At 38.3% G+C, this 20592-nt stretch overlaps 1 protein-coding gene across 4 annotated transcripts; it reads left to right on the top strand.

Moving 5' to 3' along the window:
* Positions 1 to 557: 557 nt before the first annotated feature.
* On the top strand, positions 558 to 3031 carry LOC142168679 (inactive protein RESTRICTED TEV MOVEMENT 1-like). Of its 4 annotated transcripts, none has more exons than XM_075229332.1 (3): positions 578 to 715; positions 819 to 836; positions 2183 to 3031. In XM_075229332.1, the coding sequence occupies exon 3, from the start codon at positions 2206 to 2208 to the stop codon at positions 2701 to 2703; it is 498 nt and encodes a 165-aa protein (XP_075085433.1). In that variant the 5' UTR covers positions 578 to 715; positions 819 to 836; positions 2183 to 2205; the 3' UTR covers positions 2704 to 3031. The 4 variants fall into 4 exon arrangements, with proteins under 4 accessions (XP_075085431.1, XP_075085433.1, XP_075085432.1 ...); XM_075229331.1 differs by having other exon boundaries at positions 580 to 715; positions 2192 to 3031; XM_075229333.1 differs by having other exon boundaries at positions 580 to 715; positions 2169 to 3031.
* The last annotated feature ends 17561 nt before the right edge of the window (positions 3032 to 20592 follow it).

The raw sequence follows: 20592 nt of genomic DNA, 5'->3' as shown, positions 1-20592 counted from the left end.
AGCAAATAGAATTTATTCTTTAAAGACATGAAGAATATAATATTGCTACAAGATATATTTGAGTACGAGTTAGCATATTATCAGCAACTAAAGCAAATGCACAATTCATATGTCAAAATCATGATAAGACATTAGAATATTGTTACAAGATATTTTTGAGTACAAGTTAGCATATTATCTGTCATGCCGAGCAACTAAATCAAATGCACAATTCATATACCAAAATCATGATAAGATATTAGAATATTGCTACAAGATATATTTGAGTACGAGTTAGCATATTATTTATGTGTTTCTCTTTTATATACTCCTTAAGAAAATATTAAATATGAGAGGTTTTTGAATGTTTTACCTTAATTATGTCTTAAGATATAATCTCTTTTTATTTAATATTTACTTATAATTAAAGTATTTGTAGTCTTCGAGAATAATTAATATCAAGAAAAAAATAGGAAAAAGTTAATTAATTTAGTTTTGAACATCTAAAATGATAAATAATTTGAAAGAACTATTTTTAGAAACGAGATTGATAATTTGAGAGAGTATTTTCTTTTTAATTGATTCTTGCTGACCTTGTTTTGCTCCCTTTTTGTCTTAAATTTAAATGGAGTGACAAAGATTCTTACCTTTCCCAAATTCATCTCTCCCGTAAAAGAGAAAACCCTCCCCTGCTGCTCACCGATAACCACTTCATCTTCAGTCCTTCACTGTAACTGTAAGTCTCTCTCTTGTTTATTTTCTGCTGCTATTTCTTTCTCTTTTTGTTTATTTGAAAATTTTGGTATTTGGGTTTCTCTGAAAATCTAAACTTTCTGCAGGTAAATTATAGACTTATAGTATCCTTTTTATTTTCCTTTATTCAATTCAAATTTGATTTTTTCTTCTTGCGATCTTTTATTAATGATTTATTGTGTTAATCTGAAGATTGTTCTCTTGTATCTCTGAAATGATTATATTTGTGTTAGCCTTTTTTTGTTATTTTAGTTTAAATGTTTGCTAGAGCGGTCTTTCATGGTCAAAATAAGCTTTTTGTTGCTTTATGTTTGTTGTTGATGGTGTTCATTTGAAGTTTAATTTTTCAAGCTTTATTCAAATTTCTACTGAATATATGTATGACATCCGAGTTGGATTGACCTGTAGGAAAGTGTTTCTAGTTCTTGTAAATAAGTGTTATCAGAGGCTAAAAGCGCAAAAAAAGCTCTAAGGTTTGTTGGGGCTTTAAGCGCAAAGCGCAAATAAAGCGTGGACTTTAATAAAGAAAGGCACAAATGGAGAAAAGCTACAAATATGTATGTGTACTCCAAAACTAATATCTATAAGCATGAATACCAATTATATGGACAAAGAAATTGAAGAAAATTTACGATAAAGTGAAATAACAACTGTTTAGTGCCGCGTCTTCCGAATTACGCTCGTTAGCAAGGAAAAGTATGCCTTAGAGCGTTGATGACAACACTGAAGCGTCCGTTAAGCGAGGCGAAACGCTCAACATATTTTGAGTCTCGTTTCATGGCTTAAGCGCGCTTTAAGCGCGCCTTTGATGTAAATTGAAATGGATAACCCGACCTGACAAGACGAATAGTTTGAACCGAAGCTCAAAATTGATCAAATCAACAAAATGTTTTCCCTATTTGGACCATGTAATAGCTAGTACATGTCTACGTTTAAAACAGTGTGACAGTCAGAATATCCAAATCCTAAATTCATATCTCATTCTAATTCTTAGTTGCATTTAGTCCTAATTAAGAACTATCATATGGAGCAATGTGAATGGAAACTTTAGCTCTATATCCCTGGAATTCTAGATGCCTATGATTCAATTAGTACCCTAGTGTAACTACCATTTTGAAATGTAAGACTATTTGGGAACTTAGTTTTTACACGGTCAGTGTAATCTGACTAGCTATAGCAACTTATATCATGTTTGATATGAAATGTTGTCTGTTATTGTAGGTCAACTTAATCTAACCTGATATATCGTATAAAAGTTTTTTAACTTTGAAGCAGTGCGTACAGAACATAAACTAAAAAATAAATTAAATTAGCTTTAAACTTCTCTTTAAGCTCCCTCCTGCACTTTTAAACCTTTCCGATTGGTGTCCGAGTCTAATTAATACGACTCAAAAACTTTTAGAAGTTTGAATTAACTTCTTTATCTGTTTGACTTGATCTTTCAATTACGACTACTCAGAAAGAAGAGAGAATATGGATATGATCAAAGTTGGCCCAGTGGGCGGACAAGCTGGATCATTTTGGGATGAAAAGGGACGAGACCAAGTTGCTGGGATTTTTGTTTCCTACAGCAAAGACGCAGTTGAGTCACTTCAGTTCCTATTCTATGAGAGTGGAAACATAGTTCTGTCAAACAAACATGGTGTTTTTTATCAGAGTCAAAACTTCTATGCAGTTGTCTTTGATTATCCATCAGAGTTTCTTACTTCGATAAGCGGTTATCACGGAAAACTGAGCCAGTACGAACCTAGAGTTTTGAAATCTATAAAATTTAGCACCAATAAGGGTTCTTATGGACCATTTGGGTGTACCCGGCCTTCAACTGATGCCAGGGACTTCAACTTTCAGATGGAAAACCGTCGTCTTTTTGGTGGTTTTCATGGCAGCGAGAATGGCTCTGGCGTTGAGAGTATTGGGATCTATGTGAAGCCCATCATATCCTCCATGATCAACTTGAGTATCCACGAGTGAAGGTTGAAAAGGAAGAAGATTAACTCATGATATAAACTCATCTTCTTGTTATTAATTTCCAACTGATATAGTTCTGGTGTTCATTGACCTAGAGAAAGTCTAGGACAAAATCTCAAGGGAGATCTTATGGGGATGTTTGAAAGTTAGAAGTGCCCAATATATATGATGGAAGTGAGGATTGTGGGGCAGACTTGGAACACGTTCTACTGTCTTATTTTACTCTACTTATTTGGTTTTACTTTTGCACAATCGATCTACTGATTGGTGCATAGTTATTATGTAAAGATTAACTTCTAAGTTTTTTATTAAAATAAGTTAAGATGGTAAAGCCCCGTCCACTATGATAGTGAGGTATCAATTTTGATTGCCAAAATTTCATCTTCATGTTTCGAGAAGAACTGTCTTCAAGATCGTTTAATTTAGTCAAACTGGTTTTTATAGCATTTTAACAGTTTTTGGCCAAAGTTATCTCTAAAGAAGGTTTAACTTTGTCCTCTAAGCATTATTTGTCAAGTAACAGAAACCACCCAAAAACACTGTTAAAAGTTAAAACTAACACAGAACTTGCACATAAACGACAGAGTATTTGCAGTTGTTTTATAGATTGTGGATTAATAGCTGGCAATGCACAATTAAGCCCTTTGTTTTAGATATCAAATTCTATGAGAGAGCTCTCCCATATTTAGTTTGAGCTGTTTTAGATCCTTCGCAGTTTGACTAACCTACTATATATATATATATATATATGTTTTTTTTAAATCCTGACGTAATGTTCTATTCCATTTTCGAATTTCTAAAATGGCTAAATTTGTGTAAACCAGTGAAAGAAAAATGTTCCAATAGCATCTATATATTCCTAGATTCCCAATCTTAGCTCATTCACTCCTAAGATATTCCTATTTTTGGAGCAAAAGGATTGAAAATCTTTAAAATAAGCTTTTAATATTCTCTAGATGCTTCCTCCTGCAGTCTTGGGGTGCATATAATGATATTAATTAATCAAAAGAAGAATTTAAGATAATGAAAACTGAAATTCATTGAACTTCCAAAATTAAATTGAAAGAGAAACTAAGCGTCAGACTACTCCCATTTCGATATATATAGAAGAACAAAAGTACTAATGTGTGACAAATGAAAAGGCCATAATATTGATTTCAACTTTCAGATAGGAAATCATCGTTTTTTGGGTGGTTTTAATGGTAGTAAGAATTCTGATGATATTGAGAGTATGGGGATCTATGTGAAGGCCTCCCAGCTGATCAATTTGAAAGATTCTCCGGTAAATGTTAAAAAGGAAAAAGAAGATGAATAAGATTAACTCAACATACTTTCATCGATCGATTTTGTTCTTGAGCCGAGGGTCTACCCGAAACAGTGCGTACACACTATCTTCCCCAAACCCCACTTATAGAATTTCACCGTGTTTGTTGTTGTTGACTTTCATCTATCGATCTTTTACAAATTAATTTCCAAATGACATAATGCTTATTATTTTACTAGATTTATGCTTGTTTGGTTTGAGTGTTCAGATAAGAGATATTGGTGTTTGGTTTTTATGTAAGGATAACTTTTTGATTATTTATTGGGAAAAAATGTTTAGATGCTTAAGCCCCATCCTCTACGATCAGTGAGGTAAACCATTAACCACCTTCAAATATTGATTGCCAAATTTCATCATCTTCATGTTAATTGGATAAAAATTATTTTCAAGATCTTTAACCAAATTGGTGTTTAGCATTTAAAACTGCATGCACTTTTTCGTAATGACATTTACTTGCACTAGAATACTTCCTCTTTCTCGTTAATTGTGATGGCCCAAAATGTCATCTTTAAATTTAATAATTTATTTTGTGTTCTAAGACCTCGAAAAATACTATTTTATCATTCCTCGACTTGCGTGTGCAGTCCGTAAAATTTTTCGGAAAGTTTTTATGTGAAAATGGATTAAAATGTGAAATAGAGTTTTAAAACTCAATTGAGTTGACTTTGGTCAACATTTTGAGCAAACGGACTCGGATCAGTGTTTTGACAGTTTCGGTAGGTCCGTATCGTGATTTGGGACTTGGGCGTATGCCCGGAATCAAATTCCGAGGTCCCTAGCCCGAGATATGGAATTTTGATGAAAAATTAAAAGTTTAAGTTCAAATAGTGACCGGATATCGAATTATGTGCAAACGACCCCGAAATAGAATTTGAATGATTCCAACAGCTCCGTATGGTGATTTTGGACTTAGGAGCGTGTTCGAAATTTTATTGGAAATCCATAGTTGAATTAGGCTTGAAATGGCTAAAATAGGAATTTAAGTTTGGAAGTTTGACCGGGGAGTTGACTTTTTGATACCGGAGTCGGGATCCAGTTCCGAAATTTTTTATAGCTAAGTTATATCATTTATGACTTGTGTGCAAAATTTGAGGTCAATCGGACTTCATTTGATAGGTTTCGATATCGAATGTAGAAGTTGAAAATTTTTAAGTTTCCTTAAGCTTGAGTTGGGGTGTGATTTGGGATTTTAGCGTTGTTTGATGTGATTTGATGTTTCAAATAAGTTTGCATGATGTTTTAAGACTTGTTGGTATATTTGGTTGAGGCCCCAAGGGGCTCGGGTGAGTTTCGGATGGTTAACGAATCAAAAATGGGTCTTAAACAACTGCTGCAAAAGCTGCTGCAAATGTTCTTCTGCCCAGAAATCGAGGGTCATGATCGAAGGCAGGCTCGAGGGCAAGGCTCGAGGGCCATGATCAAAGGCAGGCTCGAGGGAAAGGCTCGAGGGCCATGATCGAAGGCAGGCTCGAGGGCCATGATCGATGTCAGGCTCGAGGACAAGGCTCGAGGGCCATGATCGAAGGTAGTGATCGAGGCCCAGGATTGGGGGTTATGACCGAGGCTAGGAACAAGGGCCATAAAGATCGAAGCCATGATCGAAGGCTGCCTGGGCAGTTGTATAAAACAGGAGATTTCGTCCCATTTGCCATTTTTGACGAACTTGAGATTGAGCAGAAGCGATTTTTGTCAGATTTTCAAGGAACAACATTTGGGTAAATGATTCTAACTCGGATTTGGTCAATATACGCGAATATATTATTGTTTTCACCATTTAATCAGTGTTTTGAGATTGAAATTTAGAAAAAATTAAGAAATCTCATAGAAATGAATTTTTGAGATTTCGGTGTCGATTCAGAGTCGGATTTGATTGAAACTGGTATGGTTGTACTCGTAATTGAATGAGTTATCGGATTTTGTAAGTTTCGCCGGATTCCGAGATGTGGGCCCCACAGGCGATTTTTGAGCTAATTTCGGATTTTATTAAAAAATGTAGTATTTTCTTATGAAATTGACTCCTATAATTTTTGTTGACTGTATCGAATTAATTATGACTAGATACGAGTTGATCAGAGTCGGAAAATCGAGGAAAATGCATACTATTTGATTAAATTGGAGCAAGTCGAGGTAAGTGACTTGTCTAACCTTGTGTGGGAAAAATTTCTCCTAGGATTGGTATTGTTGTGATAAATTAAAATGTGTTAAAAGTCGTGTACACAGGCTAAATGTGAAAGATTATATCTTTAAATTGTGTAGATCGTTGTTGCATATCAATTAAATAATTTTACCTTGTATTATTCTTCATCATTGACTTAAATGCTTATTACTTTAAATTGCTTGACCTTTTCCTGCTAATTGTTTTACCTGTTTAATTGAAACTTGGTTTCTTTTATTCTGTGCATTATTTGAAGGTTGATTTTCTTTAAATTAAATATTATTAATATGAATTATTGGATATTTTAAATTTGGTATTGAAGCAACGTATTAAAATTTTGAAATATTATTCTGTTGAGTTATTTATTCCCGAATATTTTCGATGAGATTTTCGTACTCATTGTGATGGAGCCATGAGCTCTTTATTGTGGAAAAATATTATTGTTGAATTATTTTGGCATGAGTCGTGAGCTCTTTATTATGGAAAAATATTGTTGTTGATTTATTTTGGCAAATTAAAATATTTGGGCACTTGAGGTGCAAATTGTGATATTGATACGCATGCGGTGGTATAAGGTTTGGGTGTGAAACGCATGCGGTGAGATAAGGGTGGCTTGATACGCGTGACTAGTAGGGAAAACTACTAGAAGTCATGCGGTGTGATAAGGATGTCTAAAACGGGGGATACTATTTCGAAAAAAAATTATTTTCTTTAAAATAAATTGTGAAGACTCCCGCGGTGAGATAAGAAAATGAGATATTATGAATTTATTTATGATTTGGGACTACGAGGCGGTACCTCGGGACTGCCCTTCTTGATATTGATTTATGACCGTAGTTGCCTTTGATTATTTGTTGTGATTTTCTTAAAGTTGAAAGGAATTCTGTTTTGATTCCACGAGATATTATTTGTCATTATTTTGTGTAATTAAATGGTGACATGCTACTTGATTCATTTCCATTGTCATTTTATTTTATTATATTGTTAAACATTTTACCATGCAATTATTATTTTCCAGTAGGGCCTGACCTGACCTCGTCACTACTCTACCGAGGTTAGGCTTGACACTTATTGGGTACCGCTGTGGTATACTCATACTACGCTTTTGCATATCTTTTTGTACAGATCCACGTACATCTTATCAGCCTAGACATCAGTGAGTTACCTGCGCACGGAGACTTCGAGGTATATCTGTCCGCGTTCGCAGACTCCGGAGTCCCCTTCTATTCTTGTTATGTTGCTTCCTTATTTCTTTAGACTGTGATATATAGAGACATTGAGGATAAATTCTTAGAAGCTTGTGACTTATTTCTACCAGATTTTGGGAGTTGTAATTATATAAATTTTTAGATTTATTTATTTCAGATTTTTTTTTTATTCCGCATTAATAGGCTTACCTAATTTTAGAGACTAGGTGCCATCACGACATCCTACGGAGGGAATTTGGGGTCGTGACATTAACTATGCAAAAAATTACAAATGTGCTTGAATAATCAGAAATTACAATGGACCAAAGTGGTGTCTTGTACATGAATTCACCCAAATATATTTAAGTATTAGATCAGAAGAATTACGGTGATATACACAATCTAAATACGGAAGCATAGGTTTAAGTGAAACCATACCTCTTCATGTAAATCCATCCGTCTATGGCAGTGAGGTGAATTACCTACCATATTTTTGTTTGTCAAATGTCATCATTATGTTTCTATAAAAGTTGTCTTGAAGATTCCTCGTATTGATTGGACAAAGGTTTCAAATGAGCATCCTATGAAGCAATCTGTTTTTTTTAAATCTTTCCCAAAATTAAGAAGATCTATAGTGTTTTCATATTTCTCTTCCGATGTGACTCGAACTCAGAAGCAGTCATAGCTTGAACTTTTCTCGAACTTTTCACAATTTATTCTAGAAATTCACATTAATTAATTCTTAATATCTCTTTCATCCATTGTATTACCAATATCAGCAATAACCGGCAATAATTTCAGCAGGTTTTACTATCCACTACGCCAACCATTTTTAGAAGTCTCGCAAATATTAATGCTTAAGTTTAGTGATATAGGTAGAATATTTATCTATCTATCTATCTTCTATATCTATACTATACTAAAAGCACGAACACCCTTAATTAGCGAAATATCGTTCGCCTTTTTTACCCTTTAAAAATAGATTTCATGCTAGACAAAATCGTCTTTTAATTATTGTCTCCTAATAATTAGGAGTTTGAAATCAACTACAATTATCGCTATTAAATTTTTCCTTATTTAATGTTTTTAATATTTAAGACTTTCAAATTAATTGAAAAATTTGACCTTAATATCTTTCCTTATTTAAAAGATGTAAAAACTCCTAATATTTAGTAATTTAGAATCCACCAAAATATTACTTATATAAATCCCTTGCCTTATACGAATTAGCAAGAACTTCTAATACCTTTCAAACTTCTAATTCTTTGAAAATATTGTGTCCTATACATAAGGTTTTGTAAAAAATTTATAGTTTTGTAGCCATACACACCTCCTATTCCCTTTATGTGACGGATCACGTTTTTGTTTAAATTGCCGCATCTATTGTTGGGTTATCAAATTTTCTACAGATAACTTAATTTTCTTCATTGCATGAGTTCACTCTTAAAATTTAACTACATACATCTATTTCAATCGAAAATAAACTATGAGATCTTGCATATCTTCTTGCTTTAATTAGTTGTATTATTTATTTGTTTTGATATGACGTTAGTGAATCATTTATAATATGCTCTAATAATTGTCGCACTCATAGAATGTAATCAGTCTTTCTCGAGGTAATTTAATTTATTTTATAAATTCAAATACATATCCTTTGCCGATAGCTCCGCCCATATAATTATGCTGCTCATTGAGTTTGACATGTGATATTAGAGTAAGGTTTTATGTTGCGGGTACAAAAATTAGATTTTGAGCTTAAATCCCTTGAAGTATGGTGCATAGAAAAATGAAATTTTTTAGTTGCTTGATGTGAGGACCCAAAATGTCATCTTTAAATTTAATGATTAATTTTGTGATCTAAGCATTATTTACCATTACAAGACTTGCGTGTGCAGTCCGTAAAAAAAAAATTCGGAAAGTTTTCAGGTGAAAAATAAATTTAAATGTGAATTAGAGCTTTAAAACTCAACTGAGATGACTTTGGTCAACATTTTGAGCAAACAGACTCGGATCAGTATTTTGATAATTTTGGTAGGTCTGTATCATGATTTGGGACTTAGGCGTATGCCCGGAATCAAATTCCGAGGTCCCTATGGAATTTTGATGAAAAATTAAAAGTTTAAGTTCAAATAGTGACCGGATGTCAAATTATGTACAAACGACCCCGTAATAGAATTTTGATGATTTCAACAGCTCCGTATGGTGATTTTGGACTTAGGAGCGTGATCGGAATTTTATTTGGAAGTCCGTAGTAGAATTAGGCTTGAAATGCCGAAAGTTGAATTTTCGGGAAGTTTGACCGAGGGGTTAACTTTTTGATATCGGGGTCGAAATCAGATTCTGAAAATTTTCATAACTCAGTTATGTCATTTATGACTTGTGTGCAAAATTTGAGGTCAATCGGAATTGATTTGATATGTTTCGACGCAAAATATAGAAGTTGGAAGAATTGAAAACTAATAATTCGATTCGATGCGCGATTCGTAATTTCGGCGTTGTTTGGCATGGTTTGAAGACTCAACTAAGTTCATATTGTATTTTGGGACATGTTGGAATATTTGGTTAAGGTCCCGAGGGCCTCGGGTGGATTTCGGAAGGTTAACGGAATGGATTTCGGACAAGGAACTGCTGGAATATTTCTGCTGCAAAAGCTATTTTTGGACAGCAACCGGTGCAATCGCAGAGCTGATTTTGGAAACTTATATCTCAAAATCTATAAGGAATCTGAAAATTATCAAAACATAAAAGTTGTAGCCCTTTGATTCTAGTTTCCAGAATAATAAACCATTTATCATTTAGACATTTATACAAAATGTTATGGTCGATTGACTGAAGCTGGTACTGCAGATTTTGGCTACAGCAATGTGCATCGCCAGAAATTTCTGCTGCACAGGGCTGACTTTGGGAGCTTATATCTCGCAATCTATAAGGAGTTGGGCGATGAGAAAAACATGAAAGTTGTAGTACTTTGTATCTAGTTTGCAGAACTTTAAACCGTTTGGCAGTTGGAGTTGAGTACAAGAAGTTATGATTGATACACTACAGGCTGTCGAGGAAGAGTTTGATGTTTTCAACATAAGCATGTAATGATCCAAAAATTCATTTTTAGTTCTAGAGATCGAAATTCGATTTCAAGACTTTTGACATTTTGATAATGAATTATAGGAGTGATCTAAAAAGTTTGGTCTAATTTCATCAAGTCGCGATTGAGTTTTAAGCGCGAAATATGAGTTAATTGTTTAATGAGCGAAATTGGTATCACATTGAGCAAATGAGCTCCGAATTGAGTTTCGATTGAACGAATGGGTTCGTAGTTTTATTTGTGACTCATAAGAACAAGAATTGTCGAATTCCGAGTTCGTATGATGGAGTTAGAGCCTTTTTAGTGAAATAAAATTGTTGGTGTAAATAGTCCTAGTGTGCACCTTTAGCGACCAGATGTGACACTTTTAGCGACGGGATTGGACTTTTAGCGACCGGAATAGTGTTTTTGGGGCAGAAACTTAAGGACCAAAAATGGTCATTTCCTTCATTTCGTTTTGGAGTTTTGGAGCACGGTTCTTGGGCAATTTTGAGGATTTCTTCAAGACTTCAACTTGGGTAAGTGTCCTATATCCAAATGTTTTTATATTTCATAAATCCATGGTCATATTCATCATTTATTTCGGATTTAGATGGAAGAAATCAAGATTTTTGCAAAATCTTCCAAAAACGAAAATTTAAGATTTGGAGGTCGAGTTGTTATCGGATTTTGGTAAAATTGGTATGGGTGGACTCGTAATTGAATGGGTTGTCGTATTTTATAAGTTTCGCCGGATTCTGAAATGTGGGCCCCACAGGCAAATTTTGAGCTAATTTCGGATTTTAATGAAAATATAATATTTTCTTATGAAAGTGATTACTATAATTTTTGTTGACTGTATCGAATTAATTATGACTAGATACGAGTCGATCGGAGTTGGAAATTCGAGGAAAAAGCATAATACTTGATTAAATTGGAGCAAGTCGAGGTAAGTGACTTGTCTAACCTTGTGTGGGAGAAATTTCCCCTAGGATTGGTATTTATGTGATTATTGAAATATATTGAAAGTCGTGTGCACGAGGTGACGAGTGTGTACACGGGCTAAATTATGAAAGATTATATTTTTAAATTGTGTAGATCACTGTTGCGCATTTATTAAATTATTTTATCTTGTTATATTCTTCATCATTAATCTGAGATATATACTTCAAATTTGTTTGATCTTTTCTTACTAATTATTTTACCTGTTTAGTTGAAACTTGGTTTCTTTTATTCTGTGCATTATTTGAAGGTTGATTTTTTTAAAATTAAATATTATTAATATGAAGTATTTGATATTTTTAAACTTGATATTGAAGCAACGTAGTAAAGATTTTGAAATATTATTTTCCTAAATTATTTACTCCTGAATATTTTTATACTCATTTTGAGGGAGCCGTGAGCTCTTTATTGTGAAAAACTATTATTGATGATTTATTTTGGCATGAGCCGTGAGCTCTTTATTGTGGAAAAATATTGTTATTGAATTATTTTGGCAAGTTAAATTATTTGAGTACTTGAGGTGCAAATTGTGATATATTGTGATATTGATACGCATGCGGTGGTATAAGGTCTGGGTGTTGAAACGCATGCGGTGAGATAAGGGTGGCTTGATACACGTAGCTAGTAGGGGAACTACTAGAAGTCATGCGGTATGATAAGGGTGGCTAAAACGCGGGATGCTATTTCGGAAAAAAATATTTTCTTTAAATAAATTGTGAAGGCTCCCGCGGTGATATAAGAAAATGAGATATTGTGAATGTATTTATGATTTGGGACTACGAGGTGGTGCCTCGGGAGTGCCCTTGTTGATATTGATTTATGGCCATAGTTGATTTCGATTAATTGTTGTGATTTTCATAAAGTTGAAGGAAATTCTATTTTGATTCCGCGAGATATTATTTGTAATTATTTGATGTCATTAAATGTGACATACTATTTGATTCATTTCCAATGTCATTTTATTTTACTACATTGATAAACATTTTACCATGCCATTATTATATTCCAGTAGGGCCTCACCTGACCTCGTCACTACTCTACCGAGGTTAGGCTTGGCACTTACTGGGTACCGCTGTGGTGTACTCATACTACACTTCTGCACATCTTTTTGTGCAGATCCAGGTATATTTTACCAGCCTAGACGTCAGTGAGTTACCTGCGCACGGAGACTTCGAGGTATATCTGCCAGTGTCCGCAGACTCCGGAGTCCCCTTCTATCATTTTATGTTGCTTCCTTATATTTTATTTAGACCTTGACATATAGAGACATTGAGAATAAATTCTTAGAAGCTTGTGACTTATTTCTACTGGGTTTTGGGAGTTAAAATTGTTTGAATTGTAGTTTATTTATTTCAGATATTTATTATTATTCCGCATTGATAGGCTTACCTAGTCTTAGAGACTAGGTGCCATCACGATATCCTACGGAGGGAATTTGGGGTCGTGATAAGTTGGTATCAGAGCACTAGGTTCATAGGTGTTATGAGTCACAAGTAAGTTTAGTAGAGTCTTACGGATCGGTACGGAGACGTCTGTACTTATCTTCGAGAGGCTATGGAACTGTTACGAATTATTCACTTCTTTGATTACTTATCGTGCGCCTTTGTTGATTTCAAAGTTCTTAACAATTGTCTTTCTATTCTCTCACAGATGGTGAGGACACGCACAACTGGATCTGATGATCAGACACTCGCGCCCCCTGTTGGAGCCGCAAGAGGCCAGGGTCGGGGCAGAGGCCGAGCCAGAGGCCGAGGAAGACCACGTGGTGCAGCCAGAGCATCTGCACGAACTGCTGCACCAGAGCCACCAGTAGCTCCAGTTGGAGAGCAGGCACCTGAGATGCCTGTTACTGCTCCTGCACTTCAGGAGACTCTTGCCCAGTTTTTGAGCATGTTTGGCACTTTAGCTCAGGCAGGATTAATTCCACTTGCTCCTGCCACATCTCAGGCTGGGGGAGGAGCGCAGACTCCTGCCGCCCATACTCCAGAGCCACGTGCCCAAGTTGACCATGCCCCAGAGGTTATACCAGTGCAGCCAGTTGTCCCAGTTCGGCCTGAGATTAGGACAGCAGTTTCAGAGGGAGAGCAGCTCAGGCTCGAGAGGTATAAGAAGTACCACCCTCCCACTTTCAGCGGTCTAGCTTCAGAGGATGCTTAGGGTTTCCTGGAGGAATGTCACCGTATCCTTCGTACTATGGGTATTGTGGATTCTAGTGGAGTTTCTTTCACGGCATTCCAGTTTAGAGGAGCAGCCTACCAGTGGTGGCGGGCATATGAGTTGGATAGTCCGGCTGAGGCAGCTTCACTTACTTGGACTCAATTTTCAGATATGTTCTTGAGGGAGTATGTTCCTCAGAGTCTTAGGGATGCCTGGCATGCAGAGTTTGAGCAGCTACGCCAGGGTTCTATGACCGTATCAGAATATGCGGTCCGATTTAGTGATTTGGCTAGGCATGCACCAGCCGTAGTTGCTACTGTTCGAGAGCGGGTTCGTAGGTTTATTGAGGATCTTCACCCTAGTATCAGATACAGTATGGCCCGAGAGCTAGAGATGGACATCACATACCAATAGGTGGTGTCAATTGCTAGAAGATTGGAAGGTATGCGGACTCGGGAGAGGGAAGAGAGGGAAGCTAAGAGACCCCGAGATTCTGGCACATATAATAATTCTCGTGCCCCAGTTGCAGCCCGACATAGTAGAGGTTATGTGGGCCGTCCTATTCATTTAGCACTTCCAGCTTCCAGTGGTATTCCTACTATAGGTTCCATATTATGCACCACCAGTGTCTTCTGTACCTCCTGTACGGGGTGCTTTCAGCGGACAGTCTAGTCGATCAGGACCGAGCGAGTCCCAGCAGCCACGTCCTCCGAGAGCTTGTTTTGAGTGTGGTGACACTCGCCATATTATGAGAAATTGCCCCAGATTTAGGAGGGGTGAACCTCCACAGATTTCTCAAGCCCCACCTATTCCACAAGGTCCTCCGGCTTCTCAGGCCATGATTTCTGCACCAGTTGCCACTCCACCCGCACAGCCAGCTAGAGGTGGAGGTCGGACAGGTAGAGGTCGCCCTAGAGGGGGAGGTCAAGCCAGATATTATGCCCTTCCTGCTAGGACAGATGTTGTTGCATCCGATTCTGTTATCACAAGTATTATTCCGGTCTGTCATAGAGATGCATCAGTCTTATTTGATCCAGGCTCCACTTATTCTTATGTGTCATCTTATTTTGCCCCGTATTTGGGCGTACCACGTGATTCCTTGAGTTCTTCTATTTATGTATCTACACCCGTGGGTGAATCTATTATTGTGGATCATGTGTATCGGTCGTGTTTAATTATTATCAGTGGTTTTGAGACCAGAGCCGATTTATTATTGCTCAGTATGGTGGATTTCGATATTATTTTGGGCATGGACTGGTTGTCGCCCTATCACGCTATTCTTGATTGTTACGCCAAGATGGTGACGTTGGCTATGCTAGGTCTACCGCGGCTAGAGTGGAGAGGTAGCTCAGATCATGTTCCTAGTAGGGTTGTTTCATTTCTTAAAGCTCAACGGATGGTTGAGAAGGGGTGTGATGCGTATCTGGCCTATGTGAGAGATGTTAGTATTGATACTCCTAATGTGGAGTTAGTTCCTGTAGTAATGGATTTTCCTGATGTATTTCCAGCGGATCTTCCGGGTATGCCGCCCGACAGGGATGTTGACTTTGGCATTGATTTGTTACCAGGCACTCAGCCCATTTCTATTCCACCATATCGTATGGCCCCAGCAGAGTTGAAAGAATTAAAAGAATAGTTACAGGAGTTGCTTGATAAGGGTTTCATTTGGCCCAGTGTATCGCCTTGGGGTGCTCCTGTCTTATTTGTAAAGAAGAAGGATGGTTCTATGCAGATGTTTATTGATTATCGCCAGTTGAACAAGGTTACAGTGAAGAACAGGTATCCATTGCCACGTATTGATGACTTATTTGATCAGCTTCAGGGTGCTAGGGTATTCTCAAAAATTGACTTGCGTTCAGGCTATCATCAGTTGAAGATTCAGGAGCCAGATATTCCGAAGCCTGCTTTCAGGACTCGGTACGGTCATTATGAATTCCTTGTGATATCTTTTGGGCTGACCAACGCCCCAACAACATTTATGCACTTAGTGAATAATGTATTTCAACCCTATCTTGATTTTTTCGTCATTGTATTTATTGACAACATTCTGGTGTACTCCCGAAGTCAGGAAGATCATGAACATCACCTAAGGACTGTGCTTCATATTTTGAGAGAAAAGAAGTTATATGCAAAATTTTCAGAATGTGAATTCTGGCTTGATTCAGTGGGATTTTTGGGTCATATAGTTTCATGCGAGGGGATCAAGGTAGATCCAAAGAAGATTGAAGCAATGCAGAGTTGGTCCAGACCGTCCTCAGTTACGAAAATCCGGAGTTTCCTTGGTTTGGCTGGGTATTATCGCCGATTTGTAAAGGGTTTCTCTTCTATTGCTGCATCTATGACCAAATTGACCCAGAAGGGTGCTCCGTTCAGGTGGACCGAGGAATATGAGGAAAGCTTCCAAAAGCTCAAGACAGCTTTGACTACAGCCCCAGTATTGGTATTACCTACAGGTACAGGATCTTATACTATGTATTGTGATGCGTCGCGTATTGGTCTCGGCGCAGTGTTGATGCAAGGTGGTAGGGTGATTGCTTACGCGTCCAGACAGTTAAAGGTGCATGAAAAGAATTATCCTGTACATGACCTGGAGTTAGCAGCTATTGTTCATGCCTTAAAAATTTGGCGGCATTATTTATACGGTGTCCATTGTAAAATTTACACCGATCACCGGAGTTTACAACATCTGTTTAAACAGAAGGATCTTAATTTGCGGCAGCAGAGATGGTTGGAGTTGCTTAAGGATTATGATATCACCATTCTCTATCATCCGGGGAAGGCCAATGTGGTGGCCGATGCCTTGAGTCGTAAGGCGGAGAGTTTGGGCAGCTTAACATATTTACCGGTAGCAGAGAGGCCTTTAGCCATGGATGTTCAGGCCTTGGCCAACCAGTTTGTTAGATTGGATGTTTCCGAGCCGAGTCGGATTTTGGCTTGCGTTGTTTCCCAGTCTTCACTTTATGATCGTATCAGGGAACGTTAGTATGATGACCCCCATCTGCTTGTCCTTAAGGATACAGTTTAGCACGGTGATGCCAAGGAAGTCATTATTGGAGAAGACGATGTATTACGGATGCAGGGCAGGCTATGTGTACCTAATATGGATGGCTTGCGTGAGTTGATTCTCCAGGAGGCTCACAGTTCGCGGTACTCGATTCATCCAGGTGCTGCGAAGATGTATCAGGACTTGAGACAACACTATTGGTGGAGGCGAACGAAGAAGGACATAGGAAGCTAGAAACCTCTGTAAGATATAAGTATTCTAGTGCAAGTAAATACAACAACAACAACAACAACGACAACGACCCACTATAGTCCTACAAGTGGGGTCTGGGGAGGGTAGTGCGTACGCAGACCTTACCTCTACCCCGATGGGGTAGCGAGACTGTTTTCGAAAGACCCTCGGCTCAAGAAGATGAAAAGACGAAAAGAGACAATCAATCAGTACCATCAATAAAAACATGTAAATAATCACGACATCGCAAGAACCGGTGAATAAATAGAAAGCAAAAATAATAACCAGTATATAACAGAAGAGTAGTGAAAACACAACACTGGCCACTAGCAGTCTAAGACTAAATCCTATCAGCCTAGCCTCACACTGGTAGACTAAATGAACTCAACTACCTCCTAACCTACAACCTTAATACTCGACCTCCACAGCTTCCTATTGAGTGCCATGTCCTCGGAGATCTGAAGCCTCGTCATATCCCGCCTGATTACCTCTCCCCAATACTTCTTAGGCCGCCCTCTACCTCTCCTCGTACCCACCAATGCCAACCGCTCGCACCTCCTTACCAGGGCATTCAAGCTCCTCCTCTGAACGTGCCCGAAACATCTAAGCCTCGCTTCCCGCATCTTGTCGTCAACGGGAGCCACGCCCACCTTTTTCCGAATATCTTCATTTCTAATCTTATCCATCCTAGTGTGCCCGCACATTCACCTCAACATCCTCATTTCTGCTACTCTTATCTTCTGGATATGTGAGTTCTTAACTGGCCAATACTCAGCCCTATACATCATGGCCGGCCTAACCACCGCTCTATAAAATTTACTTTTGAGTAGCGAAGGCACTTTCTTGTCACACAGGAATCTAGATGCTAACCTCCATTTCATCCACCCCACCCTAATACGGCATGTGACATCCTCGTCGATCTCCCCATCCTCCTGGAAAATCGACCCAAGGTACTTGAAACTGCCTTTCTTGGGAATGACCTGCGATCCAAGCCTGACGTCCATGCCCGTTTCCTCGGCTCGGCACTGAACTTACACTCAAGATACTCCGCCTTCGTCTTGCTCAACTTGAAACCCTTAGACTCAAGGGCCTGTCTCTAAACCTCCAGCCTCTCGTTAATGCCACTCCGCATTTCGTTAATCAAAACAATGTCATCAGTGAATAACATACACCATGGCACTTCTCCTGGAACATGGTATTCGAGCAAAGACAACATGCTCACAACAATCCTAACCTCAAAAACCGACTCAATGTCACAATGCACTCATGGCTTGAACAACCAACATCATAGAGAAGTCTAATAACGTTACCTATCCCTCGTGAAACCATGTGCCCTCACAACAAAAGCAGAGAGAGTAAAATCAATCCACACATTCATGCTCACAAAGAAAATCGCTCACTCTCACAAAAGAAGTCGCATGCATGCAGTTGGTACCATAGGCTTGCCCTTAATGTAAATCTCTACTAATGTAAGCTCGCTCGATCTAAAATCAATTAGGACTTTTTCATGGTTGTAATGTGGGCTAAGGGACGGGTAGGATATATTTAAGGAATAGTGATTCACCCTCCTAAGCACTTTAATCCACTTAGAAACGGGAGGGAACTAGAGGAAGCGCCAAGGAAGATAAAAGAAAAACCTATACCTGGGGGGAGTTGACACCTAAGGCAACACAAGAGTCAAAGGAAGATGATGCAAGTTCAGAGCGAATGGAGGTTACAAGGCCACCACCACCTTTCCCCCAAAGATTGCAGAAAAGGAATGACGATCGCATGTTCAACAAATTTCTCTCCATGTTGAGTCAGGTTCAATTAAATATTCCATTAGTGGATGTACTTCGTGAAATTCCAAAGTACGCTAAGTACATAAAAGACATAGTGGCTCATAAGAGGAAATTGACTGAGTTCGAGACGGTTGCACTTACTGAGGAATGCACATCAAGGGTCCAAAACAAGCTTCCCCAAAAGCTTAAGGACCCTGGCAGCTTCACTATTCCAGTACAAATCGGTAATATTAACGTGGGACGTGCTCTGTGTGATTTGGGTGCAAGCATAAATCTGATGCCGTTATCCTTGTTTAAGCAATTAGGTCTGGGAGCTCCGAGACCAACCACCATGATGTTGCAATTAGCTGATAGGTCCATAGCCTACCCCGAAGGAGTGATTGAAGATGTGCTGCTGCAAATTGGAAAATTCATCTTCCCAGCTGACTTCATTATTCTAGACTTCGAGGCTGATGAACAAGTTCCAATCATATTGGGACGACCTCTCTTGGCTACTGGCGATGCAATAATTAAAGTGAGAGAAGGGAAAATGATTATGAGAGTGGACAACGAGGAGGCAGTCTTCAATGTCTACAAAGCAATCCAACTCCCCCGCCACTATGAGGAGCTCTCTATGATATCTGTGGTGGAGGTGGATGAGAAACTTCTTAACACGAGTGTATATCTAGGCGACTGTTTAGAAAAAGCAATCATGCTGTTTGATAGCTTGGAGATGGATGATGAGGTTGAGGAGATGAAGGGAATCCTAGATACATCATGTGGTTACATGCAAGGAATAATCCCGTTTGAGCCCCTGAATAGGCCAAGTGGCCCCCCACCAAAGCCGTCAATTGAAAAAGCTCCAAATTTGGAACTTAAACCCCTACCCCCTCACCTTCAATATGCTTATTTGGGAAGTTCTGACACTTTACCTGTTATTATTTCTGCTCACTTGTCTAAATTACAGGAAGAAAAGCTATTAAGGGTGTTACGTGAGCACAAGCGAGCAATTGGGTGGACAATGTCTGACATTAAAGGCATTAGTCGAGCTTTCTGCATGCACAAAATCCTCATGGAGGACGGACACAAGCCGAGTGTAGAACACCAACGCCGACTAAATCCAATCATGAAAGAAGTGGTAAGGAAAGAAGTGATTAAGTGGCTTGATGCAGGTATTGTATTTCCAATCTCTGATAGTAAATGGGTAAGCCCCGTTCAATGTGTGCCGAAGAAAGGGGGGATAACCGTAGTAGTTAATGAAAATAATGACTTAATTCCTACAAGAACTGTAACTGGATGGAGAATTTGCATAGATTACAGAAAACTAAACAATGCCACCCGGAAAGACCACTTTCCCCTGCCTTTTATTGACCAAATGCTTGATAGATTAGCTGGCCAGGAATACTACTGTTTCCTGGACGGTTATTCGGGGTATAATCAGATTGCTATAGCCCCAGAAGACCAAGAGAAAACTACATTTACATGTCCTTATGGCACGTATGCGTTCAAGAGAATGCCCTTCGGTCTTTGTAATGCACCTGCGACTTTTCAAAGGTGTATGATGGCTATTTTCACTGACATGGTTGAAAGATATGTAGAAGTATTCATGGACGATTTTTCTGTGTTTGGATGTTCTTTTGATAGTTGTTTGATGAACCTTGATAAAGTGCTAGCTAGGTGTGAAGAGACGAACTTGGTGCTAAACTGGGAAAAGTGCCATTTCATGGTACGTGAAGGTATAGTTTTGGGGCACAAGGTTTCAAAAGATGGTCTACAGGTGGATAAAGCAAAGGTGGAGACGATCGAAAAATTGCCCCCGCCGACATCCATCAAAGGCATTCGCAGTTTCTTGGGTCATGCAGGTTTTTATCGTCGTTTCATTAAAGATTTTTCGAAAATTTCTTCCCCTTTGTGCAGGCTTCTAGAGAAAGACGTTACCTTCAAGTTTGATAATGCATGTCTGAAAGCATTTGAGGAGCTGAAGGGAAGATTGGTGACTGCACCAATTATC

The sequence above is a fragment of the Nicotiana tabacum genome, chromosome 14, assembly GCF_000715075.1.
Source record: "Nicotiana tabacum cultivar K326 chromosome 14, ASM71507v2, whole genome shotgun sequence".
NCBI lineage: Eukaryota > Viridiplantae > Streptophyta > Magnoliopsida > Solanales > Solanaceae > Nicotiana > Nicotiana tabacum.
Note: the sequence above shows the minus strand (reverse complement) of the source record. Positions and strands in the feature narration are given on the sequence as shown.

Excerpts from the sequence above, each read along its gene's own strand:
- LOC142168679 (XM_075229330.1), top strand. The coding sequence starts at position 2,206 with ATGGATATGATCAAAGTTGGCCCAGTGGGCGGACAAGCTGGATCATTT.